Raw genomic sequence first — 26,900 nt, 5'->3', positions numbered from 1 at the left:
AACGTGGTGAAACCCTGTCTCTACTAAAAATACAAAAAAAATTAGCCAGGTGTGGTGGCGCACGCCTGTAATCTCAGCTACTCTGGAGACTGAGGCAGGAGTATCACTTGAACCCGGGAGGCAGAGGTTGCAGTGAGCCAAGATCGCGCCACTGCACTCAAGCCGGGTGATGGAGTGAGACTTAGTTTTTTGATTTTTGTTTTTTTTTTTAAGACAATCTCCAAATGTAGTCACATGGGGGCCAGGTTAGGCCTTCAGGATGCGGGTCTGCGGTGGGCAGGGTCTCAGTTCAGTCCGTGGTACAATTGCCTGTTCCAACATTAGGCAGGACTACCCCCACCATGCTCAGCCATTGAAAGATGCCACACCTGGAAGGTGTCACCAACACCTCGAGGGAGGTTCTCTCTTGAAGGGAGCGCTGAGTGGCACCTTCCACAGCTGCCACGAGTCATAATAATAAGAGCAGCACTCATTTGGAGTCCGCAGATGCCGGGCACTGAAGCAGGAGCTGGGCGTGCTCAGATAACCCCTGCATAACCCCATGCAGTAGGTCCTTTTGTTATCTCCCTTTTACTAATGGGGAAACTGAGGCTCGGGGACCCTAAGTGACTTTCCCTGGTGGTGTTACAGCCAGGGTCTGACTTCCAGCCTCCCAGCCTGGCCTCCTTTCCCTTTCTCTAAGCATGTCTTTGGGGATTTGGGGAAGTCACAGTGTTCCCCAATTTCTGTATTTTTAGTACAGAGGGGTTTCACCATGTTGGTCAGGCTGGTCTCAAACTCCTGACCTCAGGCAGTCTGCCCACCTCGGCCTCCTAACTTTTTTTTTTTTTTTTTTTTTTTTTGAGACAGAGTCTCGCTCTGTCACCCAGGCTGGAGTGCAGTGACCAGATCTTGGCTCACTGCAAGCTCCACCTCCCGGGTTTACGCCATTCTCCTGCCTCAGCCTCCCGAGTAGCTGGGACTACAGGCGCCCGCCACCTCGCCTGGCTAGTTTTTTTGTATTTTTTAGTAGAGACGGGGTTTCACTGGGTTAGCCAGGATAGTCTCGATCTCCTGACCTCGTGATCCGCCCGTCTCGGCCTCCCAAAGTGCTGGGATTACAGGCTTGAGCCACCGCGCCCGGCACCTCGGCCTCCTAAAGTGCTGGGATTACAGGTGTGAGCCACGGCATGTGGCCTGTGGTATGTTTTTAATAGCAGCTGGAGCTGACCAGTACACCTTGCTCTGAAACTCCCCACCAGCCTGGCCCAGACTTTCTCAGAGCCATGCTGCAGTCCAAGGTTCATCCTGCCCAATCCTCCCTCCTCCTTCCCTCCTTTCTCAGGCATCAGACTAGCATCCTGCCTCCTCCCCTTCCTTCCCCTTTCTTTTGTGGGCCTTCCCCTAATAAATCCCTTGCATATCTCTTGCATCAAGTTCAGCCGTGAAGGTGTCTCATAATCACCCTCCCTGACCATCCTGGCTGTAAGGGATAGACCCAGGGCCAAAGTACTCGCCTCCATGGGCTCCTGCCTCTATCTGATGACACCTAAAGTTGAGTGCATGCCTGAGATATATTGTAATGGGCATTTGGACAGGGGAACCAGAGAATTGAGTGCATTGTCCAGGGTCACACAGCAGGCCAGCAACAGAACCGAGGGCAGCCGTCCGACTTGTGCTTCTGGTCTAATAGTAAGAAGCCAGGGCCCTCATGGCCTGTCTCAAAGGAGCCCGGCCCAGGAGACAAGGCCAGGCAGTAGCAGAGCAAAGCTGGGACACGAGCAGTGGTCCCCTCTGGCCTCTGTGGGAATCAGCCCATTGTTCTTTACTGAGCACTTCGGTGTACCAGGCACTGTGTTAACTGCTTTACAAAACTTAGGTTTCACATCTTCATAGTAAGTTAGTTATGCGGTTAGTGTCACCATTTTATAGAAGGGAAAACTGAAGCTTAAAGGGCTGAAATGCTTTACTTAAGACCACACAATGAGTAAGTGGCAGAGATGGGATTCTAACCCAGATGGCTCTGCCTGTAGAGCCGCGCTTTGAGCTCACCTCTCGCTTCTTGCTCTCGCTCTAATCAAACCTCTGCTCAAGCGACGCTTTCCGCTCGTGCAGCTCGGAAGGGCCTCTGGTCTCTTCACCAACCTCTCATTGCCTCAGTTAGTAAGCAGATGGTTATGAGGCACCTACTGTGTGTCAGCGAACAAGACAGACCCTCAGAGCCTATTTCCTCCTCTTTCCTTGCTGGAGGCGCACTGCAGTAGTCCATCCCTCCTGGTTGCTTCCTGGCCAGGCTGCCCTGCACCAGCCCTGTCTAAGCCACAGGGTTTCCTTTCTCCCGCAAACCTGTGATGTCGTCTGGGAAAGCCCAGGGTACACCTGGCCCTGCACCCTCCTGAGCATTCAGTCCTCAGTCTCTTTATTATTAGGCCCAATTTTTACCCAGCCTTGAAATGATTCTATTAAACCAGTGATTTCTTAGGTCTCCTTTGGCCCAAAATCATTTATCACATGTATCCATCAGGGTTCTTTCGTGCCATGCAGCAGAAGCCAGCTCTGCAAAACTAGTAGGCACGAAAGGAATTTATTAGAAGGCAGAAGGTGGGGGAGAATGGTGAGACCACCTGGGTCAGATGGGACCAGAGCAGTGGGTAGCTGGGCCGGCTGAGGGATCCATTCAAATTCCCAGGGCAGAGCATCTGACCCTCTGCCAGGGGAAGGCGGGGCATCTTAATTGACAGCTCCATTGTATCTGAGAGAGAATGGAAATCACCGATTAGTTAGAAGGTCTAGCAGTCATGAACGACCCCACCTGCTCCCTGAAAGGACTAAGACTGACACACATGAGAATCTTTAGGACTGAGTCCCTGAGATGTTTGACAGATTCCCCAGGGGACTCTGATGTGCCCCTGCTTAGAGCCAGCAAGGTCTCTTGAGCACCCTGTTCTGCCAACCGGGGCCAGTGTCCCTGGACAGCAGCTCAACCCTCCCTGCCTCACCCTGGGGAAATGACTTCACCCCAGTGCCTCCGTTTTTCCATGTGGGAAATTGGGATCCAGCAGTGCCTGCCTCTGTGTTGTGGTGAAGACTGAATTAATTCTAATCCGTGGAAAGGGCTTTGGCCGTTAGGACTCCGTTGCAGCCCGACTTTGGCCAAGGCATCTGGATATTACCGCCACCTTCTCCCTCAAGTTGGGGAATCCGGGACAGCACAGTGTGAGAGGAAAAGGTCTAAGGACCCATCTCAGCCTCTGCCACCAACTCTCCAGCAGATTTCAGGGATAGCATCAGACCCCACTGTGTCCTGGGGTGGAAGGGATATTGGACAGATTGATCTGATAGATCCCTCCCCAGTGTGACTTTCTAAGTTTAAATATTTGGGTCCCAGAGTAGAGTTAGCTCAAAGCAGGACTATTAGATTCTGGGTCTCTGGGGGACTGATGCAAACAGGTGAAGCCATACCCTGTCCCGAGTTCCACAGAGCATCTCTGCCCAGACAGCCAGTGCCCAGAATGCCAGCGCCTGGTGTGCTGCCATGTCTAGGGGTGATGAAAGCAGATAACACTTAGCAAGCGCCACCCTGTGCCTGGGTCTGCAATTCTCTGCACACCTTCTCTCCCCCAGTCCTTAACCACCCTAGACATGCACCCCCAATTTACAAATGAGGAAACAGAGGCTCCAAGAGGTTAGCTTGGCCGATTGCAGTAGGAGCTGACACCCGATCCTTAAATCACTACTGCCTCTCTCAATATCTTTTCAAAATCTTCCCAATAAGAATTCCTGGGAAGACCAGGTGTGGTGGCTCACACCTGTAATCCTGGCACTTTGGGAAGCCAAGGCAGGAGGATCACTTTAGGAAGGGATTTGAGACCAGTCTGGGCAACACAGCAAGACCCCATCTCTACAAAAATTAAAAAAATTAGTGGTTGGGCGCAGTGGCTCATGCCTGTAATTCTAGCACATTGGGAGGTTGAGGTGGGCGGATCACCTGAGATTAGGAGTTTGAGACCAGCCTGGCCAACATGGTGAAATCCCATCTCTACTGAAAATACAAAAATTAGTCTGGCATGGTGGTAGCTATAGTCCCAGCTACTCGGAAGGCTAAGGCAGGAGAATCGCTTGAACCCAGGAGGCAGAGGTTGCAGTGAGCCTAGATCGAGCCACGGCACTCCAGCCTGGGCAACACAGCAAGACCTTGTCTCTAAGTAATAACAGTAATAATAATTCCTGGGAATTACGAAGTTTCCAGTTTATAAGTAGAGAAACAGAGGCTCCAGGCCCCATGGGATCTGGACCCTGAGCTGGACTTTGGACTCTGTGAACTTAATGACTGTTTTACACTGTACCTACAAAGGGAGGCAAAAAGACAGCTTTGAAATCTATGGACCTGACAAAGGTCCAGCCAGACCCTGTTCCCACCAGCCTCTCTGGGGAGCCACCTAAGGCCAGCCTCCCCAAGACAGAGCACACAGCCAGCAAGCAATGACCCACAGGGCCTCAGAGTAGAATGAAACATCAATACCTAATCCCTGAGAACAGGGTGAGTGACAGACATCCTTTTTCACCAAGTATAGTCATTTGGTTCAATGGGCTCATGGCCAGCAGAGCCCCTGGGCCACGAGCCGGATCCTCCCCCTCCTTGGAAGCGGAGCAAGCCCTCTGTGGCCCTGCGTGGTCCGCTTGGCACCACACCGTCTTGTGTTTGTCTAACTTCCCTGACCCCGGCGAGTGCTCGTCGCCTTTTTTCCTCTTTTCTCAAAAACCAGGACACAATAGGAAGCGTTTCCTTGAACTTATTAAAAAATCCAGACTTGTAAATTAATTTGTTCGTGTTGTACAAAGGCAGTGCAGATGGACTCATTAGCATGCACACAACAAATAATTATAGATGAATTTTTAGCTGGCCTGCCTAATGCGCTTGCTGGGTTAATTATGTCAATGTATAATTACATCAGCCCGGGGAGACATAATGGCATACCCTGCTGCGCAGGCCCTGCCTAATGACGGGGCGTGGGGGCTGCCGGCAGACGAAAGCCACCACTGCCTTCCTGCGCACCTGCTTACCTCGGCATGGATGCCCATTGTCCGAGCCCCGGCCACCTAAACAAACTGGCCACAGCAGAGTAAAACAAGGAAGCCTCCTTGTTCCAGCCAGACCTGAAGGCCCCATGTACAGGCACTGCCCCGTTTCTTCCATCAGCAGATACTTATTGGGTTGGACTGTGGGTCACACTTCATGGTAGGTACAAGAATTCCAGCAGGGTGGGGGTGGGAGAGGGTGCAAAAACAGATGCAGTCTGGCCTTCCCTTGTGGACTTTGCAGTCCAGTGGGTGTTAATTAGGTGAACCTGCAAATAAACGTGCATTAGAACTGCAGTGGGTGTCGTGAAGGAAAGGTGCAGGCAGCTCATATCAGAGTACAGGTTAGTGGAGGAGGGCTTCCTGGAAGAAGTGGCATTTGAGTTGCACTATGGAAGGCAAGTAAGTGTTAACTAGCTAAAAGGGGTTGCTCAGGGGAGGTTCCTGGTAAGGATCCCGTGCAAAGGGTCTGAGGTGGGAAGTAAGAAGAAGCCAATGTGACTGGTGCTCAGAAAGAAGTGAGGGCTTCTGTTTACTCTGAGCTGACCAAGTGTCTGGTGCCATATGGAGCATTTTACATGGATCCTTACTATAGCCCCATGAGGTTGCTACATTTATGGTGAGGCACAGAGAGATACAGTCACTTGCCAAAGTCACACAGCAATCCCAAGAAGCAAGTATAGATTAGCAGACTCCAGGGATATCTAACCTTGAGGTCCATGCTCTTAATCCCTCTGCTTCCCAGCAGAGAGCAAGGGCCAAACAGATGCTGGCAGAAAAATCTGGGGGAGGGGCCAGGCATGATAACTCACGCTTGTAATCCCAGCACTTTGGGAGGCCAAAGCAGGCAGATCACCTGAGTTCGAGACCAGCCTGACCAACATGGTGAAACCCCAACTCTATTAAAAATACAAAAATTTGGCTGGGCACAGTAGCTCATGCCTGTAATCCCGGCACTTTCGGAGGCCAAGGTGGGTGGATCACCTGAGGTCAGGAGTTCAAGACCAGCCTGGCCAACATGGTGAAACCCCATCTCTACCAAAAATACAAAAATTAGCTGGGTGTGATGGCACGCATCTGTAATCCCAGCTACTCAGGAGGCTGAAGCAGGAGAGTCACTTGAACCCAGGAGGCAGAGGTTGCAGTGAGCCAAAATCGTGCCACTGCACTCCAGCCTGGGCAACAGTGTGAGACTCCATCTCAAAAAAAATAAATAAATACAAAAATTACCCAGGTGTGGTGGCACACACCTGGAATCCCAGTTCCTCGGGAGGCTGAGTCAGGAGAATAGCTTGAACACGGGAGGCAGAGATTGCAGTGAGCTGAGATCACGCCGCTGCACTCCAGCCTGGGCAAACAGAGCCAGACTCTGTCTCCAAAAAAGAAAAAAGGAAAAAAGAAAATTCTGGGGGAGGGACCAGGAAGAGTCAGGGCTTCCATGCATTAGAAAGAACTGAACCAGACTAGGCCCCTTGGTCTGTGTCCAGGACCCTGGCTTTCCTGGGTGCTGTGGACATCATCTGCACCTGCTAGGGCTGGCAAGAGCAGGCACTAGGACAGGAGGCCTTTGTGGTATCAAAGCAAGAGACCCAGGTTCGAGTCTCACATCTACCCTTCAGCAAGTCACCTGGTTTCTCTGAGCCTCAGTTTCCTCATCTGTGAAAATGCACTGGATCCAAGCCAGCCTCCAGGGGATGCCGTGAGGATGCTGGGAAGCCAGTCCCGTGCATGGGCTTTGTAGCCTGGAAGGTGCCAACACACCTCTGAGATGATCCACGTTTCTTAGTCCCTGCCCTAGATGGGGACTTGGGGAAAGTGTCCTGGAAGAAGTGAGGCAGGACTCCAGAGTATAAGGAAGCAGATGTACTTGCAGCGTGAAGGGCTGGGAGAGGGAACTGAATTCCAGGCAGAAGGACCTGCACGTTCCTCACCTTTGAGTGATTGGGGAATTGGTGGACATCTTACATCTAGATGTGTGTTTTGCCCCCCGAAAAAGCCATTAACCAACAACGTGTGTCACAAATGATGGTGTCACCAAGTCCACTGAGAAGCACACCAAGAATTACATGGGCGAGGATGTTGGTGCAAAATAGGAATACAGGGAGTGGGGAGGCTGGGAGAGCTCGTGAAGAGGTGGGGCAGCCGCCTGGGAGCATCTAGACCCCTACACAGCCTACGGAAATGCTGGATGAAGCCATAGGGGAGTCGTCACTCCAAAGTCAGCCCTCAGAGCAGTCCCGCCTCGGTATCCCCACTGCACACAGGCATGTAGGTGGAGGCCATGGGAAGGTTGGCCTCAGAGCGACGGATCTCAGAGCAGCAGCCAGATCCTTGCTCAGTGCCCCTCGCTGTAGTTGGAGGTCTGCAAGGCACAGTTTCAAAGTGCCACAGATGGCATCATAAAATCAAGAAAATTCAATGAAGCCAGGGCAACATGGTGAGACCTGTGTCTACAAAAAAATACAAAAATTAGCTGGGCATGGTGGTGCACACCCTTGATCCCAGCTACTCGGGAGGCTGAGGCAGGATCACTTGAACAGAATCTCACTCTGTTGGTGAGGCTGGGGTATAGTGATGCAATCTCTACTCTCTGCAGCCTCAACCTCCCAGGCTCAAGTGATCCTCCCACCTCAGCCTCCTGGGTAACTGGGACTACAAGCATGTGCCACCATGCCCAGCTAATTTTTTTTTTTTTTTTTTTGAGATGGAGCCTTACTCTGTCCCCCAGGCTGGAGTGCAGTGGCGCCATCTGGCTCACTGCAACCTCTGCCTCCTGGGTTCAAGTGATTCTCCTGCTTCAGCCTCCCGAGTAGCTGGGATTACAGGTGCCCACCACCATAACCAGCTAATTTTTGTATTTTTAGTAGCAATGGAGTTTCACCATATTGGTCAGGTACGTTCTGACTCAGGTTGATCTACCCGCACCGGGCCGCTCCCAAAGTGCTGGGATTACAGGCGTGAGCCACTGAGCCCAGACTTTTTTTTTTTTCTTTTTTTTTGAGCATTGAGTGCGTGCTGGTCGCCCAGGCGGAGAGTGCATGGCCAGGATCTCAGCTCACTGCAGCTCCGCCTCCTGGGTTTTATGCCTTCTCTGCCGTATGCAGCGCTCACGAGTAGTCCTGGAGACCTACAACGCCCGTAGTGCGCGACCTCGCCCTGCGAGACTAGCTTTTTGTATTGTATTTAGTAGAGGGAACAGGGTATTCAGCGGCCCGGGCCGCGCTCGTGGCTCCTGCCGCACAGACACATATACCATATTGGAAGGACCGAGAAGAGACAGGTAGATCAACAAAGAGAGAATCTTGAGAACCACGATGTATAAACGCCCCTCTCGTAACTAAAAATAGTCGACAAGAATAGACAAAAATTAGCGCGGGCGCGGTGCGGCGCCTGTATTCCCAGCTACTAGGGAGGCTTGAGGCAGGAGAATGGCGTGAACCCAGGAGGCGGAGCTTGCAGTGAGCCGAGATCGCGCCACTGCACTCCAGCCTGGTGGACAGAGTGAGCTCCGTCTCAAAAAATAAAATAAAAATAAAATAAAAAAAAAGTAGAGACATGGGTTTTACCGTGTTGGTCCAGGATGGTCTCGATCTCCTGACCACGTGATCCCCACCCATCCAGGCCCTCCCAAAGTGCTAGGAATTACAGCTTTGAGGCCCACTGCCGCCGGCCGCCCAGACTGATTTTTAAATTTTTTTGCAGAGATTAGATTTTGCCATGCTGCCCAGGCTGGTCTTGAACTGCTGGGTTCAAGTGAGCCTCCCACCTCGGCCTCCCAAATTGCTGGGATTACAGGCATGAGCCACTGCACTCGGCCAACCTTTTTTTTTTTTTTTTTTTTTTTGAGACGGAGTCTTGCTCTATCACCCAGGCTGGAGTGCAGTGGCTGGATCTCAGCTCACTGCAAGCTCCGCCTCCCGGGTTCAAGCGATTCTCCTGCTTCAGCCTCCGGAGTAGCTGGGACTACAAGCATGAGCCACCACGCCTGGCTAATTTTTTTGTATTTTAGCAGAGACGGGGTTTCACCATGTTGGTCAGGCTGGTCTCAAACTCCTGACCTCAAATGATCCGCCCACCTTAGCCTCCCTAAGTGCTGGGATTACAGGCATGAGCCACCGCACCTGGCCTGGCCGACTATTATTATTGTTAGTATTATTCCCAGCTGGACAGGACACCCACACCCTGGAGAGAGCAGATGCTGCCCTGAACAAGTACCTGGACGAGCCTGCTCCCTCATAGAGCAGAAAGTCCATGCTATTTCCTGTAAGCCGGCAGGGTGACTCCACTGGCTCCTGTGGGGCCTGCCAGGCCCTGCAGCCACAGTCCAGGTGTCCCCATCCATCAGGCCCTCATCATCCCTGTCTTTCTCTCCCTGCACAGACCCCGTGCCTGTGTTTGAGGCGGCACGCGGCCTAGACGACAGACTGCAGCCCCCCAGCTTTGACCCCAGCGGGCAGCCCCGGCGAGACCTCCACACTTCGTGGAAGAGGAACCCCGAGCTCCTCAGCCCCAAAGGTACTGATAAGGCCTTCTCAGCGCATCTACAATAAACAACCAGGCTGCAGATCTTCAGAGCCAAACTCGGCCAGCCTTGTTGGGGGGTGGCTGGGGCAGGGAACTGGGCAAGTGAAGGCCTTTGGTAACCGTCTAATTCCTGGGTATGTATTGAGCCTGGCACTGGAAATGCAGTTGGGAGTAAAAGGGAAAAATCCTGCCCTTGTGGTGATGATCTTCTAGAAAGGGAGACTGTCAGTGAACAAATTAGTAAGACATACAGTGTGGCAGGTGGAGAGAGAAGTCAAGAGACCCGTTCAGGTTCCCACCCTCCATGGCCAGCCCCAAAGCACCCTCTACCCCTGTGATGAATTCAGCACCAAAAGCACCCACCAAGCCCTGGGATGAGCCCCCACAGGGCCTGCCAAGGCGGACGTGATGCAGGTGAGGCTAGTGATGGCTGAGCATCCACATGTGCGCCCTCCACAGTAGGGAGGGGAAAATAGTCTGGCAGTCCTTCGCTAAGTAAAACACAGGCTCACCACATGACCCGGAAGCACCACAGCTAGGTGTGGACCCCAGAGAACTGAAATCACGGGCTCAAAACAGTGTACACAAATGTACATGGCAGTGTTACTTATAACAGCAAAAGCAGAAACACCTCAAATGGCTTTCAACAGCTGAATGGACAAACAAAATATCCATAGAGTGGAATATTACTCGGCCATGAAAAGGAAGGAAGCACTGATCCATGCTATAACATGGATGAACTTTGAAAACATGGTGCTGGCCAGGTGCGGTGGCTCATGCCTGTAATCCCAGCACTTTGGGAGGCCGAGGCAGGTGGATCACAAAGTCAGGAGTTCAAGACCAGCCTGACCAACATGGTGAAACCCCCGTCTCTACTAAAAATACAAAAATTCACCTGGTGTGGTGGCTCACACCTGTAATCCCAGCTACTTGGGAGGCTTAGGCAGGAGAATTGCCTGAAACTGGGAGGCGGGGGTTGCAGTGAGCCAAGATCGCACCACTGCACTCCAGCCTGGGCGACAGAGCAAGACTCCATCTCAAAAAATAGATAAATGAAAAGAAAACATAGTACTGAGTGGAAGGTGCCAGACAGGAAAGGCCACATAATGTATGATTCTGTTGGTGTGAAATGTCAAAACAGGCAAATCCGTAGAGACAGAAAGGAGATCGGTTGAGCTGTTTAATGGGTACGAGGGGTTTCCTTTTGGGGCAGTGACAGTGTTCTGGAACTAGTGGTGATGGCTTCACAAAATTGTGAATATACTAAATGTCACTGTAAAATGGTGCTTAAAACAGTGAATTTTGGCCGGGCGCGTTGGCTCACACCTGTAATCCCAGCACTTTGGGAGGCCAAGATGGGCAGATCACTTGAGGTCAGGAGGTCAAGACCAGCCTGAACAACATGGTAAAACCCCATCTCTGCTAAACATACAAAACTTAGCTGAGCATGGTGGCGGGCATGTATAATCCAGGTACTCGGGAGACTGAGGCACGAGAATTGCTTGAACCCAGGAGGCAGAGGTTGCAGTGAGCTGAGATCGCACCACTGCACTTGCAGTCCAGCCTGGGCAACAGAGTGAGACTCCGTCTCAAAAAAAAAAAAAAAAAAAAGTGAGTTTTATGTGACATATATTTTACCACAATTTTAAAAGTATAATAAAGCAGACCCCAGAGGCAAAAGAAGCTCTGCGTGTATTGACACTGGTGTCACAGTGGAAATGACCTGTGTGCTGAGGACATGGGGCCCGCAGGGCCCCACAGCTGCACTCTCTCCAAGGCCCGAGTTTGGGAAATTGATCGCAATCGGTGATCAATCCAGTTTACAGAAAGCCGCTCTGGCTGTCATGTTGCTCTCTTGGCAATGGGGGTTTTCCCTCTTTTTCTCCCTGCAGAGCAGAGAGAGGGGACGTCGCCTGCCGGGCCCACGCTGACCGAGGAAAGCCGCCTCCCAGGCATTCCCGGGAAAGCCCTCCTGACAGAAACCTTGCTGCAGAGAAATGAGGCGGAAAAACAAAAGTGAGGAAGGGAGGGTGAGTGGGAGGGAGGAAGGAACGGGCAGGGCTCCTGCTGCCCCACCTGGCTGGGTCATGGGCAGGGAAAGTCTCCTACCAGAATCCAGATACAGGCTGGAGACCAAGATGAGGAAGGGCCGAAGGCTTTGGACTCCAGCCGGGTCTGGGTTCAAGCTCCACTGCAGGAACTCAGTGGCCAGCCCTGGGCAAGTCACATCATCCTCTGAGCCTCAATTTCCCCCCCTGGTAAATGGGGCTAAGGGTGGTCCATTCCTCAGCATTCTCTAGAGAAACAGAACTGGCTGGATTTTTTTAATGATTAAGACATGTACTTCTAGGACTTAGCTTATACAGTTATGGGAACTGCCAGGTACAAAATTGGTAGAGCAGGAGTTGGTGCTGCAATATTTTTAAATTTTATTTTACAATAATTAGAATGTTTTAGAGACGGGATCTTGCTCTGTCACTCAGGCTGGAGTGCAATGGCACAATTACAGCCCACTGCAGTCTGTAATCCCAGCACTTTGGGAAGCCAAGATAGGAGGATTGCTTGAGGCCAAGAGTTCAAGACCAGCCTGGGCTACAGAGCTGCAGTGCAGGGTGCAATCTTGGCTCACTGCAACCTCCGCCTTCCGGGTTTAAGCAATTCTCCTGCCTCAGCCTCCCGAGTAGCTGGGATTACAGGTGTGCACTACCACACCTGGCTAATTTTTGTATTTTTAGCAGAGACAGGATTTCACCATGTTGGCCAGGATAGTCTCAAAATCCTGACCTCAAGAGATCCTCCCGCCTTGGCCTCCCAAAGTGTTGGGATTACAGGTGTGAGTCCCTGTGCCCAGACACACAAAAAAATTTATATATATATATATATGTATTTTTTAATTAGCCAAGCATGGTGGCATGCACCTGTAGTCCCAGCTACATGTAAGGCGGAGGCAGAGCAGAGGATCACTTGAGCCCAGGTGGTTGAGGCTGTAGTGAGCTATGATTGCACCACTGCACTCCAGCCTGGGCAACAGAGCAAGACCCTATCTTTAAAAAAAAGAAAATGGGCCGGGCGCGGTGGCTCATGCCTGTAATCCCAGCACTTTGGGAGGCTGAAGTAGGCGGATCACTTGAGGTCGGCAGTTTGAGACCAGCCTGACCAACGTGGTGAAACCCTGTCTCTACTAAAATTACAAAAATTAAGCTGTGTGTGGTGGTGCATGCCTGCAATCTCAGGTACTCAGGAGGCTTAGGTGGGAGAATTGCTCGAACCTGAGAGGCGGAGGTTGCAGTGAGCCGAGATCGGGTCACTGCACTCCAGCCTGGGAGACAGAGGGAGACTCCATCTCAAAAAAAAAGAAAACAGAGGAAATGTCACTCCCCCAGGACCGTATCAGTAATTCACAATATTGAGGAACTAATGGGGGCTGGACACACCAATGAGCATGCTTCACAGCACCCCTGAGGCAGACCCTATCAGAAACCCCATTTTAAAAATAAGGAAACTGAGGACTGGAGAGGTTGCTTGCTACTGTAAATTTTTGCCCCTAAAAATCCTGGCAGAAACTAACAGGGGCAACCATGACAGGGCCCACATAGGCAGTGGAGCAGCAGGACAGCCAGGTGCCTGAATGTCGTGTCTAAGGACTTGCAGAAAGACAGAGGTGCAGGTTACAGGGAGTGGGCAAGGGGTAGGAAGCAAGATGGAGCTTGACTCGGGGTCCCCAGGCAAGGCCTGTCCCTACAGCCAGCACAAGCAGGCCTCGTCTCTTCGCAGGGGCCTTCAAGAAGTACAGATCACTTTGGCGGCCAGACTGGGGGAGGCAGAGGAGAAAATCAAAGTCCTACATTCAGGTATGTGTCAGCACCATGTGGCCCAGAGAGAGGACTGGGAGGGGACGGTAATGCTGTCAACGAGGGGTCATGGCTTGGGGTCTGCCACATCCAGGTGTTTTAGAATCAAGAGGGCAAAATGGGAGTTTGGGAAGAATAATCTTACCCAGTGGGGGCCCAAGCCTCTATGACCCAGAGGCTACATTGCTGTGGAAAGAGGATTTGAGACAGAGTTAATTCAGGTGGTGGCCAAGCGTGGTGGCTCACACTTGTAATCCCAGCACTTTGGGAGGCTGAAGTGGGAAGACTGCTTGAGCCCCAGAGTTCGAGACCGGCCTGGGCAACATGGCAAGACCCTGTCTCTAATTAATTAATTAATTTAATACAACCCCTGCAGGGGCCAAAACACTGCCAAGCCGCTGGCTTAGGGGAGGCGTTGGGGAGGGGTGAGGTCTGGGGCAAACTGGAGGAATGAGGCCTCATCTAAAGAGACAGCCACTGCTTAGCACCAGCCGGGCACTGCCATATGGTCCCCTGTGGCCAGGCCCTTCCATTTGCCCAGAGAAATTAGAAATCTGGAGTTGTATCAAAAACACTCATTCATTGTAACACATGAATCTGTTCATTGTGTGGATCTTCCCTGTCCTCCGGCCTGCCAGGTTGGAACCGCAGGGTGGTTGAGCACATGGATGGACGGCCCTGCCCAGGTCCTGAAATGATTTAAGGATGTTGGGGGGCTTATACCCCAGGTCATGGGGCAGACAGCACCACGCCTCCACCCCTCAACCCTGGCCTCGGTCCCCTGAGCTTCTAGGCCCATGGAGAGTACCTCATCCGCCCTGCACTGCCCACCCCAGCCACGGCACGTCCTTCTCACCAGCCTGAGCCCCTCTAGGGGCAGGAAACTCATTGCCTGTCACCAATTCTGACTGAGAGAAAGGTCTCCCTCACTACCCGAGCTCTCATTCTGCCTGCTGGGCTTTGCAGAGGGAGTGGGCTCCACCTCCCTGGGAGACCCAGCCCCTTCCCACTTGGAGGTGGGGACTTACCCTGCCTCTGCTTTCTCCCAGCGCTAAAGGCTACGCAGGCAGAGCTGCTAGAGTTGCGGCGGAAATACGACGAGGAGGCGGCATCCAAGTAAGTGAGCCCTGCTGAGGTGTACCTCCTCCCTCGGACCCTCCCAGTCAGGCCTCCTCCTTCGGACCCTCCAGTACTTGCCTCCACTCTCTGACCCTCCAGTACTTGCCTCCTCCCTCTGACCCTCCCAGATGTGCCGCCTCCCTCTGACTTTCCCAGACAGGCCTTCTCCCTCTGACCCTTCCAGACATGCCTCCTCCCTCTGACCCTCCAGTACTTCCTCCACCCTCTGGCCCTCCCAGACAGGCCTCCTCCCTCTGACCCTCCAGTACTTGCCTCCTCCCTCTGACCTTCCCAGACACGCCTCCACCCTCTGGCCCTCCCAGACAGGCCTTCTCCCTCTGACCCTCCCAGACACGCCTCTTCCCTCTGACCTTCCCAAACACGCCTCCTCCCTCTGACCCTCCCAAACACGCCTCCTCCCTCTGAGCATCCCAAACACGCCTCCACCTTCTGGCCCTCCAGTACTTGCCTCCTCCTTCTGATCCTCCAGGACTTACATCCTCCCTCTGTCCCTCCAGACATGCCTCTTCCTTCTGACCTTTCAAACATGCCTCCTCTTTCTGACTCTTCTCCTTCCTCTGACTCTCTGCTGGAGGCCCCCATTTCATTAAGCACCTCTGCTCCTCACCCCCAAAGGCACACTGCTGTCATTTGCTATGCTACTTGCACACCACAGCCATAAATAATGTTCTGGGACCTGGGCTGAGCAAGGGGCTGCTTGGTGGGGGCCTGCCCCTTTGCCCTGGCCCCCTGGGACTGTCCCCGCTCCCCAGCTCCACACTCCAATCCTCAGGGCTGAGAGGCATTCACCTAAATTACTCTGGACTCAAGCGTTTATTTAGGCTTTAAGAAATTATTCCTTCTGCAAACACTTATTGAGCACCTACTGTTTATCCAGTGCCGCTCTGCGTCCTTGGAGGAAACATGAGAACATGATCCTGTCCTCAGTCAAGGAGAGGAGACAAAAACTGATGTGCAGTGATACATTTGTTCATTCACACATATTGAGCACTTTCTGTATGCCCAGCACTGTTCTTGGCACATGGCAAATGCTACAAAGGGAAGAACTGGGGACAGGAAAAGAGAATGACAAGAAGGAGTGGGTCCTTTATCCAGGGTAGTCAGGGAGAACTCCCTGGAGGAGGTGGCTTTCAGAATGAAGAGAAGGCCATGTGAAGAAAGCAGGAAAGGATGCTCCAGGCAGCAGGAACAGCTTGAGCCAAGGAAGGCCCTAAGCATGCATGAAGCACGTGTGTAGCCTTGAGTCACCAAGTGCTCCCCACATGCCCCCCGCATCTCCCATCCCCTGCTAACAGAGGGGACACCTCTCCCAAGCCCCTCCATGCTGGCAGTCTGGAGGGGGCTGGGCAGCGCAGTAAACAAGTGACCACTGGGGACAGTGCAGGGCGGCCTCCCAGGAGAACACTGTGATCAGGGTTTTAAAGCCGAGGGCCGTTTTCTTGAAGAAGGGCATTCCAGGCACCACCGGGACACAGGCCTGGAGGTGGAGTTCAGAGAGGGCCCCTGGGGGAGAGGGGAGGCCAGACTGCCTGGAAGAGGTGCAGTGCTGACGCCCTACTCCCTTTTCCTCACAGCCTAGGCTCTTTTCTCCCCAGCCCGATTTCTCTCCTGTAGCAAGGCTGGAAGGGAGTACCTTTAGCCCTCCCCTGGGCTCAGGCAGGGGCTGGGGGTGTCAGGAGGGGCGGAGGCCTGGAGCCCGCTGGAAGCCCTTCCTCAGGGCCTCATCTTTGTGTCTCAGGGCAGATGAAGTCGGCCTGATCATGACCAACCTGGAGAAAGCTAATCAGGTGAGGAGGTGCATTTCCCGCCCATGGGTGCCAAAGGTTCCCTCTGCCTGGGGTGGGGGTCTTGGGCCAGACGAGGAGGAAGGGACGGAGCTTCGTCAATATTTATTCAACTGTGGGTCCTGTGCATGCCAAGTGAGGGAGCCAGGAGGAGTCTGGGCCCCAGGCCCTGCCCTCTCCGAGCTCCCAGGGTGGGCCCGGGGTGGGGGTTGGGGTAGGGAATGCAGACAGACACACTTGGAAATAGAGTGCTCCAAGCAGCAACGGGCAGGAAGGGGCCCCTGACCCAGACTGCAGGAGTCCAGGAAGACATCCGAGAGGAAAAGATGTGGAGCTAAGGCCCAAAGAATGAATGACAGCGTATCTAGGCACGGATTCTAAGTGAGGCTCCTGCATCCTGCCTTCCTCCAGCTCAGAGGTGCTGCCATCTGGTGGGCAGAGTCAAGCAGGACTTTAAAAGAAGGGCGACCACAGCCAGGGGGTTCTAGCCCAGAGTTTTGCGTGTCCACCACATCTGTCCCCCAGCTCCCTGCAGTGCCACCAGCCAGAGACATGGCCAGGAGAGGCCAGCAGGGCCTCGAGCCCTCTGTCCCTAGGCCCATCTTCCTGTCTGTGAGGTGGGAGAAGATACCCACCTGCCCCGAGGCCTGCGGGCCCTCAGGGAGAGAGGTCACTTTCCCCAGGGGCAGTTAAGAGGGGCCTCTTGGAAGACACTTTGCAGCTGGGTTTCAGAGTCCTCATGCTGTTCCCTGAGGGAGGGCAGCCAGGTAGAAGGCTCAGCAGGGGCAGAGGCCTGAGGTGTGGCTCTATGGGCACGGGGTGGGGGCGCTCCCTTCTGCAGAGGAGACTTGGATAAAAGGGTTGATTCTATGTCCCTGGGAAGCCACCAGAAGGTGCAGGCCTGGGCTGGAAGTGCTGAGACTCTATGAGCCCCTACCCCTATAGAAGCAGTGTCCCCTAGGAGGGTCAGGAAGGCCAAAGACAGGGCCAGGTCACAGTGGTGGTGGTGACCGCAGTGGCTTCCCTGGGCTTAGGTCCAGCATATTTTTCTGAAATGACCATTAAGTGAGCCCCATTTTGTATAGGCTGCATAGCCTTTTTAATGTGATTTTTTGAATAGGTAATGCATTCATGTAGTTCAGAACTCAAGAAGCTACACAAGGGCCTGTCTTGGAAAGTCCAGCTCTCCTCCCAGTTCTCCCCTGCAGCAGCCTCTCTTACCAGCCCCTAGGTTCTCCTTCCAGAGATGGTCAATCCATTCACAAGCCCATGAATATATCTTTTGGGGGGGGGCAAGGGGGACAGGGTCATACTCTGTCGCCCAGGCTGGAATGCAGTGGCACAATCACGGCTCACTGTAGCCTTGACCTCCCCGGCTCAGGTGATCCTCCCACCTCAGCCTCCCAGGTAGCCAGTTATCTGGGAACAGAGGCTTGCGCCACCATGCCATACTAATTTTTTATATTTTTTTTGTAGAGACGACGGTTTACCATGTTGCCCAGAATATATCTATTTTAACCAGTGCCCCCTTTTTGTTGAGACAGGGTATCACTTTGTCATCCAGGCTAGAGTGCATTGCTGCGATCACAGCTCACTGCAGCCTCAACCTCTGGGGCTCAAGCAATCCTCCTGCCTCAGCCCCCCAAGTAGCTGGGACTACAGGTATGCACCACCACACCCGGCTAATTTTTATATGTTTCGTAGAGATGCGGTTTTGCCATGTTGTGCAGGCTGATCTCAAACTCTTGAGCTCAAGCAGTCCACCCTCCTGGGCCTCCCAAAGCACTGGGATTAGAGGTGTGAGCCACTGTGCCCAGCCACCCCTTTTAAAAACAAAATAATAATATACTATGTATACCATTGTGAACCTTACTTTTTCCCTGTCTGTATCTTTGAGCTCCTTCCATATCAGTATAAAAAGCAGCTCCTCCTCTGTTTTACAGCTGTGTGGTGTTCCTCGGCAGAGTGCTCTATCGTCTAACCCAGGGGAGGGCAAACTTTCTGTAAAGAGAGAGTGAATATTTTCAGCTGTGCAATCCATACAGTCTCTGACACAGATTTTCAACTTTGCCATTATAGCATGAAAGTACAGACAATATGTAAGTGAATGAGCATGGCTGTATTCCAATAAAACTTTATAAGAATGGGCAAGGCTGCGTGTAACGGCTCATGCCTCTAATCCTAACACTTTGGGAGCCCGAGGTGGGATGATCACTTGAGCCCAGGAGTTTGAGACCAGCCTGGGAAACATAGGGAGACCCCAAATCTAAAAAAATTTTAAAATTAGCCAGGCATAGTGATGTACGCCTATAGTCCCAGCCACTCAGGAGGCTGAGGTGGGAGGATCACCTGAGCCTAGGGAGATGGAGGCTGCAATGAGCTATGATCATGCTACTGCATTCCAGCCTGGACGACAGAGTAAGACCCTATCTCTAAATAAATAAATAAATAAATAAATAAATAAATAAATAAACGATCTTATAGTACTTGGAATAGGAAGCATAGGAAGCATTTCTCATAATGCTTCTCCTAAGTCCAAAACTAAAACCCACACATTATAGAGATGTATGGAGAAGAAAATAAATGTCACTATATTAGGTTTTTAATCTCTGTATTTATTAATACTATTTTAATGAGGATGCTGGGGTACAGCAGATCCATATCATTACTTACAGGATAATAACCACACCAGTTTGCCCCGATTCTTACTCCTGGGGTGAGAAAAAGAGAACCAGCTGTCATCTCACATGTGCCCCAATTCTGAATCTAGGTGGTCACCTAGGGACCTTCTGAGAGAGGGAGGGAAAGAATCTACCTCCCAAGTGTCATGTGGACAGAGACAAGGACCCTGGCTTTTAGCCTTTGGAATGGAAACACATCTCTTGACGGGGAGATAAGACTAGTAACTTTTTTTGTTTTTCTTTTCCAAGAGACAGGGTCCAGCTCTGTCACCCAGACCGGAGTGCTGTGGCAAGATCATAGCTCACTGCAGCCTCAAACTCCTGGGCTCAGGGGATCCTCCCAAGTAGCAAGGACTACAGGTTCACACCACCACACCCGTGATTTTTTCTTCTTGTTGTCGTCGAGATGGGGTCTTGCTATGTTGCCCAAGCTGTTCTCAAACTCATGGCCTCAAGCAATCCTCTCACCATGCTGGAATTATAGGCATGAGCCACCATGCCTAGCCCCAACTAATTGCTTTAAAACCCAGCTTTACTGTTCAGGGTCTGTCTCCATGGTGTGGGTCTCACCCACCCTTGATGTCTAAACACATAAACCTCCAGGGAAGGAAACCTCTGGGGTTCTCAGTAGCTGATCAGCCATGAGTTGAATTTCCAAGGCTTGTCCTTTAGTCCAGATCTCAACTTTCAATCAGATATGCTCAGAGAGCCCTAACTATACAGAAAGATAAAAATATTTCCTTTACAGTCCCACACACCAGGAAACTCTTCCTAAAACAAAATTGAACCATTTCTGGAACAAGGCAAGATACGTATAAATAAATAATAAATTCAAATGTGAACATGAATGTGTGTGGGTCTCAGTATGCATACATTGGGCATAGCATCCTGATTGTCAAGGTCAGTATAGAGTTAAACATAATCACTATGACCTGCATTACCAGCCAAAGGTAAAAATACAGCCACAGCTCTTTCAATTCTCTAAGTAATGGCTCCAGTAATATACCCTCATGATGTTAACAAAGTTAGCCAATTATTGATGCATTTATATGTGCCAGGCACCAAGCGAAGGTATCTACCAAATTGCATTTGGCCAAACCACTTCATTTGCAGAACAACCCTATGAGATAGTTGCCTTTAAATCCCCATTTTATTAATAGGGAAACTAAGGCTGGGGAGATGAATCCTCTTGCCTAAGATCACATAACCAGAAAGCTGCAAAGTCAGGATGTGAGCCCAGATTTCTCTCCAAAGCCACAAGGTTAAATGTATTAACATTTGGGTGCTTCCTTCCAGGTAGAAATTTTTGAAGAGTTGAGATCTACCAGCTGGGTGTGGTGGCTCATGCCTGTAATCCCAGCACTTTCGGCAGGCTGAGGTGGATGGATTGCTTGAGCCCAGGAGTTAGAGACTGGCCTGGCCAACATGGAAAAACCCCATCTCTACTAAAAATACAAAAGTTAGACAAACCTGGCGGCACACACCTATAATCCCAGCTACTCAGGAGGCTGAGGCAGGAGAATTGCTTGAACCCAGGAGGTGGAGGTTGCAGTGAGCCAAGATCGCGCCACTGCACTCCAGCCTAAGCAACAAAGCAACACTCTGTCTTTAAAAAAAAAAGAAAGAAAGAAAGAAAAAGAAAGAAATCTACCAGCTGGGCACAGTAGCTCAGGCCTGTAATCCCAGCACATTGGGAAGCCAAGGCAAGTGGGTTGCTTGAACCCAGGAGTTCAAGACCAGCCTGGCCAACATGGCAAAACCTGTCTCCACTAAAACTACAAAAATTAACCAGGCATAGTGGTACTCACGTGTAATTGCAGTTACTCAGGATCCTGAGATGGGAGGATTAATTGAACCCGGGAGTTGGAGGCTGCTGTGAGCCCTTATTGCACCACTGCACTCCAGCCTGGGTGACAGAGCAAGACTCTGTCTCAAAGAAAAACAAAAAAAAAAATCTACCATAGACCCAGTTTAGTGAACTGTTGCATTCTGATTTTAACCACTCAAAACCGCTTTTGTTAGATGTTTTATTGCCCCCCATTTCAAAAGAGAAACTGAGCCAGGCATGATGGCTCACTTCTATAATCCCAGCACTTTGGAAGGCTGAGGCAGGCGGATCACCTGAGGTCAGGAGTTCAAGACCAGCCTGGCCAACATGGTGAAACCCTGTCTCTACTAAAAATATAAAAAATAGCCGGGTATAGTGGTGCACACCTGTAATCCCAGCTACTTGGGAGGCTGAGGCAGGAAAATCTTGTGAACCCAGGTGGGGGAGGCTGCAGTGAGCCAAGATTGTGCCACTGCACTCCAGCCTGAGTGACAGAGTGAGACTCCATCACAAAAAAAATAAATAAATAAATAAAAATAAACTGAGACCTAGGGAGAGGAAATGACCTGCCCAGGGACTGCAATAGTCTGTGGGCTGGGAAAGCACCTCTGCAGATGCTGTGTCTGGAACTTAGTCCATACCAGGTGGCATGAGAGTTGGGACAGCTCTTGCATTCGGACTAGCCAGGCCTGAAATTAATGTGGCAGACAGAAGTATCTAGAAATGTGTGAAAACCTGCCAGTCCCACCCAGACAGCCTCTGTCTCCCTGCCTTCATAGAGCAGGAATGTTCTGACTCCCTGGGGGTCCCACACACCCCATGAGAACCCAGAACCTCAGAGGGGCATTTCTTCCTGTCCTTTCAGCTCAGGAGTAACCTCAGAGGCTGCTATTTCTTGTCCCCAGCCCAGACAGGGCTCTGTGACTGGTCTTCATAGCTCCAGGACAGGGTCCGGGACTAGGAGGGCAGGACCTGAGAGGCCCTCGGAGGTCTGCCTCCCCAACCCTGCCTGAGACGGTGCAGGGAGAAGGTGGAAGTACAGAGTGGGCTCTGCGGTGGCCATGCTCACCTCTCGCCCACGCTGTCCTCTTCTCCCCAGCGAGCTGAGGCTGCCCAGCGGGAGGTGGAAAGTCTCCGGGAACAGCTGGCCTCTGTCAACAGCTCCATCCGCCTGGCTTGCTGCTCTCCCCAGGGGCCCAGTGGGGTAAGGATGGGGTCGGGGAAGTGAGCAGGGAGGGCAGAGGGAAAGATTGGGAATGGCTGAGTTTGTGGGTTTCAGCATGTGGGTGACACTTTGTGGTTGATTGCGTGCATCCATTTGAAACTGGGAGTGTGAATGTGTGTGGGTCTCTGTGCATACACTGAGTGTAATCACTATGACCTGCTATACCAGCTGAGGATAAAAATGTAACTACAGTTCTTTACTTTTCAAGCCCAAGTTTCCATATATCCTTTATTACCAGGAGTTCCAATATCTTCCTTTGAAGGCCTCCCTTACCCCCAGTTGTCCAAGAATGCCAGAAACTTCCTCAGACCAAAGATCATTCTGATTGCCAGATGCACCAGCAAGGACGTGGGGGAGAGTGAGTTTGAGGCAATACAGCAGCATGCAGTTTTTGTGGATGCCACCAGGTGTCGCTGTTGAACACTGGTCATAGCAGCTTGGTGGATGCCAGGGATGGTGATGCCCCTGCTGGTTTTCAGTCCCAAAACTGGGTACTTTTAGGAGTATGAGCCAGCCAACATATCAATAGGCAATCATCACCAGGACTGCAGTGGGGCCACATACCAAGATAAAATTTAACATTCATACTCAGCCATTGGTTTCCAAATCATGCCAGGTGATTCTAGGGGGATTTCCCACCCCAGCCACATGCTGTGAAGAGCCAGTCTTCGGTGATCAACCCTGAGGTTCTTGTGTTAGGCCTAATTAATCAATTCATCTTTCTCTTTCCTCCTGGTTTGTACCTCTTTGGGGTCCTGGTGTCATTTCTTGATGAGACTTTCATCAAGGCCACCCCAGCCTACCCTTCTGTCCTATATTAGCAGTCTCCATCCTGGCTCTCCCAGAAAGCCGTGGGTTCGTTATATGAATTGGTCTGCCTTCTTTCCAGATGTCTGCATACCAAGGGGTGAGATTCATGCTTCCTTACATAATAACAGGTCTGCTCCAGGGTGACTTCCCTCTCCACCCATGAACCTGAACTTGTGAGCATAATTTTCACTTCACCTGATACCCACATATACAGGCCCAGGTGTCTATATCTCTCTTTCCGTTTGAATATTGCAATGAGTCTCTGTGAATGTATTACTGTGTATGTATGTCTCTACTTGTGACCTTTGGGCAACTGACCGTATTCTTAACCTGACTGTGCCTCAGTTTCCTCATCTGTACAAGTAACACCTACTTTATAGGGTTATTAAAAGGATTACATGAGTCAGGCATGGTGGCACATGCCTATAGTCCCAGCCACTTAGGAGGCTGAGGCAGGAGGATCTCTTGAGCCCATGAGTTTGAGTCCAGCCTGGGCAACATAGCAAGATCCTGTCTCTGAAAAAAAAAATGGATTACATGTAAAGTGCCTAAAATGGTGCTTGGGCCATTGTATATGCTCACTAAGTATTTGATACTACTATTATAATTATTAATGTGTCTTTGGTATATCTGGGATGTTTTTGCTCAGGAGAGCATGTGGCTTCTTTGAGCACGTGCATGTCTGTTGTGTGTGATGATGTGTCCTTGTGAGTGTCTCTCTCTGATGCATGAGTATTTGTGTGTGTCAGCATATTTGGGAAAGTACATGTGTTAGTGTGTGCTGTGGCTATAGGTGTGTCCTTGTGTGTCAGCCTGTGTCTGTGTCCCAGGAGACTGTATGTGTGTCCATGTGCCTGGGTGATGGCATAACACAGACAGAGTGAACACAGGAGAGAGAGGCTGTGTGGAGAGAGATGGAAAGTGAGAGAGCCCAAGAGGATGCCTCATAGAGGAATTTGCCAATGGTTCTTAATTAACCCCCATGGAACCCAGCAAATGCCTGTGCTAATCAGCCCCAGGGAACTTTGCTGGTTTGGGGGGTGTGCTTTCCTGAGCACAACAGTGGCACTCGATGCTAATTAATTTAATGTATTAATGGCATCCGCTTCCTGTTTTAATTGGCATTTATCTCCATGGAAGAAAGCTGGGGTGGGTTGGGGCTTTTGTTTGTTTGGTTTTTTTTTTTAAGTGTTTCTTAGATTTATTTGTAACTAAGCCTGACTTCAGGTTCCTCAAACAGCAACCTCTCCATCTTCATCCAGGACAGAGGGGCCATTTCCTAAAATGTGGAGAAGCCATAGGTCTTGGGGGCTATCAGCAAATTAGGCAGAGGAAGGAGCCACCCATAACGTGGCCCGTGGCTCCAAGGTGTCAAGTCTAATCCTGAGGGTCCCTTGTTGCCTAGAATGGGGACATACCCCTGGAGTAGGAGCCAGACCTGAGCGAGAAACAAACTTTTGCCTATGCTGATTCCTCTGTCGCGAGCTCCCAATCCCCAACCCCAGCTGACTACTTCTTTTTGTCATGGTTGTTCTTTTTTAATAAATATTTTAATCAAAGTGTAACTTAATACATAAGGAAAAGGGCACAAATCATAAGTGTACAGCACTTTGAATTTTTCAACACAAACACACCCCATACCATCATCCAAATCAACAAATGTACATTCTGCTTGGGATTCAGGGGTGGGGAGGCCAAACCTGTGGACCCCAGTCCCTCACCTCTCAGCCCCTCAAAGACCCCTTTGCCTGCAGGATAAGGTGAACTTCGCACTGTGCTCGGGCCCTCGGCTGGAGGCCGCGCTGGCCTCCAAGGACAGGGAGATCCTGCGGCTGCTGAAGGATGTGCAGCACCTCCAGAGCTCGCTGCAGGAACTGGAGGAGGCATCCGCCAACCAGATCGCTGACCTGGAGCGGCAGCTCACAGCCAAGTCCGAGGCCATAGAAGTGGGTCCTGGGGAGGGGGCGGGGTCAGGTGGCCCCAGGCCGAAGCACACAGACCAGCCTCACCATCTTTCTTTGCTCTTCTAGAAGCTGGAAGAGAAGCTCCAGGCCCAGTCTGACTATGAAGAAATTAAAACGGAGCTGAGGTACCATGTGGGGTGGGGCTCCACAGACCCCCAGCACTCTTCCCTGGCCAGGAGCGCTTGGCAAAGTTCATCATCTTCCTCCCTCCTACTAAACCCCATTTGTTCTCTCCAGTAACACTGTGGATATCAAACTTTAACCATCCTTAGGCCGGGTGCAGTGGCTCATCCCTATAATCCCAACACTTTGGGAGGCCAAGGCAGGAGGATCGTTTGAGCTCAGGAGTTTGAGACCAGCCTGGGCAACAATGGGGATAACCCATCTCTACGAGAAAAAAACAGTTTTAATTAGCCAGGAGTGGTGGTGGTGCGTGCTGTAGTCTCAGCCACTCAGGAGGCTGATCTGGCCACTCAGGAGGCTGATGTGGGAGGATTGCTTGAGCCTGAGAAGTCAAGGCTGCAATGAGCTGTGGTGGCACCACTGCACTCCAGCCTGGACAACACAGTGAGACCCTGTCTCAAAAACAAAACAAAACGAAATTCAACCATCTTCAGTCATTTTCCATCAAGAGCTGCCTGTAGAGGCAGATCACCTGAGGTCAGGAGTTCAAGACCAGCCTGGCCAACATGGCAAAACCCCGTCTCTACTAAAAATACAAAAATTAGCCAGGTGTGGTGGCGGTCACCTGTAGTCCAAACTACTTGGGAGGCTGAGGCAGAAGAATCGCTTGAACCCGGGAGGTGGAGATTGTGCCACTGCACTCCACCCTGGGTGACAGAGTAAGACTCTGTCTCAAAGAAAAAAAAAAACAATCTGCCTACAGACCATACAAGGGAACTTATTATGGGCATGGTAACTGGGAGGTGATTCATTAACCAGCTAAACTCAAGCTGGCCAGAATGGGGTCAGTTCAGGCAGCACCCCTCCAGGTAACACTGCCACCTGTTAATGAGCCTGCTGCTTCAGGCCTGGGGTTGCAATGACTCTGGAATTAATGGGATTCCAGGGAATGGAGCAGTCATTGTCAGGGAGGTAAGCCGGGTCATTGCCTCTTGCAAGACCTCTCCTCCAGCCCAGGGGCTGGCTGACCTCAGACCCTCTCCACTTGCTCCGGCAGTATCCTGAAAGCCATGAAGCTGGCCTCCAGCACCTGCAGCCTCCCCCAGGTAAGTGTCCCTGCCACCATCCCTGCAGGACGGGCTGTCCCAGTGAGCCTTCCACCCACCAGGTGCCCTCTCAACCTGCCTCTTGTCTCCTAGGGCATGGCCAAGCCTGAAGACTCACTGCTTATTGCAAAGGAGGCCTTCTTCCCTGCGCAGAAATTCCTTCTGGAGAAGCCCAGCCTCCTGGCCAGCCCTGGTAGGGGAGGAGGATACTCTGGGGCTGAGGGCTGGGGCGGGGACTGCCTGTGGGTCTCTGGCCTTCTCATGCCCAAGGACCACTGCCTTCCATGCAGGCAGGAGAGCGACAGAACAACAGGTGTGCATTGATTTGGCAGCTGCTGTGTGCGTGTCCTGCAGGGCATCTACACGCACCCACGTGACAGTTGGGGTCACACAGCTGGCTTGGGCCCTTCCAAGGCCCTCTAAAGGGCTCCACTCCCTGCTGAGCCTTCTTGAGCTGCAGGGGCTTTCATGAAGAGGTTACAGGTGGACAAGCAGGCATTCTCACTGCACCCCCACAGCCGACCACTGGGAGGCTGTGGACATGATCACCCTCTCAGCTACCTGCTGACCTTTTCATTTTGAGACCAAGTCTCGCTCTGTCGCCCAGGCTGGAGTGCAGTGGTGCGATCTCAGCTCACTGCAGCCTCCACCTCCTGGGTTCAAGCAATTTTCCTGCCTCGGCCTCCCAAGTAGCTGGGATTGCAGGCATGCACCACCACACCTGGCTAATTTTTATGTTTTTAGTAGAGACGGGGTTTCATCACGTTGGCCAGGCTGGTCTCAAACTCCTGACCTCAGGTGATCTG

At 51.6% G+C, this 26,900-nt stretch overlaps 1 protein-coding gene across 1 annotated transcript in view; it reads left to right on the top strand.

Moving 5' to 3' along the window:
• The window catches only part of CUX2 (cut like homeobox 2), a gene marked incomplete at its 5' end in the record, with an annotated part of 322,096 nt that overhangs the window by 253,768 nt on the left and 41,428 nt on the right, over positions 1–26,900 (top strand). Inside the window, 10 exons of the mRNA XM_017895882.1 lie at positions 9,439–9,573; positions 11,475–11,598; positions 13,357–13,433; positions 14,483–14,549; positions 16,312–16,360; positions 21,966–22,070; positions 24,656–24,847; positions 24,932–24,990; positions 26,046–26,094; positions 26,188–26,287. Of these exons, the coding sequence (XP_017751371.1) occupies positions 9,439–9,573; positions 11,475–11,598; positions 13,357–13,433; positions 14,483–14,549; positions 16,312–16,360; positions 21,966–22,070; positions 24,656–24,847; positions 24,932–24,990; positions 26,046–26,094; positions 26,188–26,287 (957 nt within the window). The remainder of the gene's footprint in view (positions 1–9,438; positions 9,574–11,474; positions 11,599–13,356; positions 13,434–14,482; positions 14,550–16,311; positions 16,361–21,965; positions 22,071–24,655; positions 24,848–24,931; positions 24,991–26,045; positions 26,095–26,187; positions 26,288–26,900) is intronic.

This window comes from Rhinopithecus bieti, unplaced genomic scaffold, assembly GCF_001698545.2.
Source record: "Rhinopithecus bieti isolate Rb0 unplaced genomic scaffold, ASM169854v2 scaffold_947, whole genome shotgun sequence".
NCBI lineage: Eukaryota > Metazoa > Chordata > Mammalia > Primates > Cercopithecidae > Rhinopithecus > Rhinopithecus bieti.
Note: the sequence above shows the minus strand (reverse complement) of the source record. Positions and strands in the feature narration are given on the sequence as shown.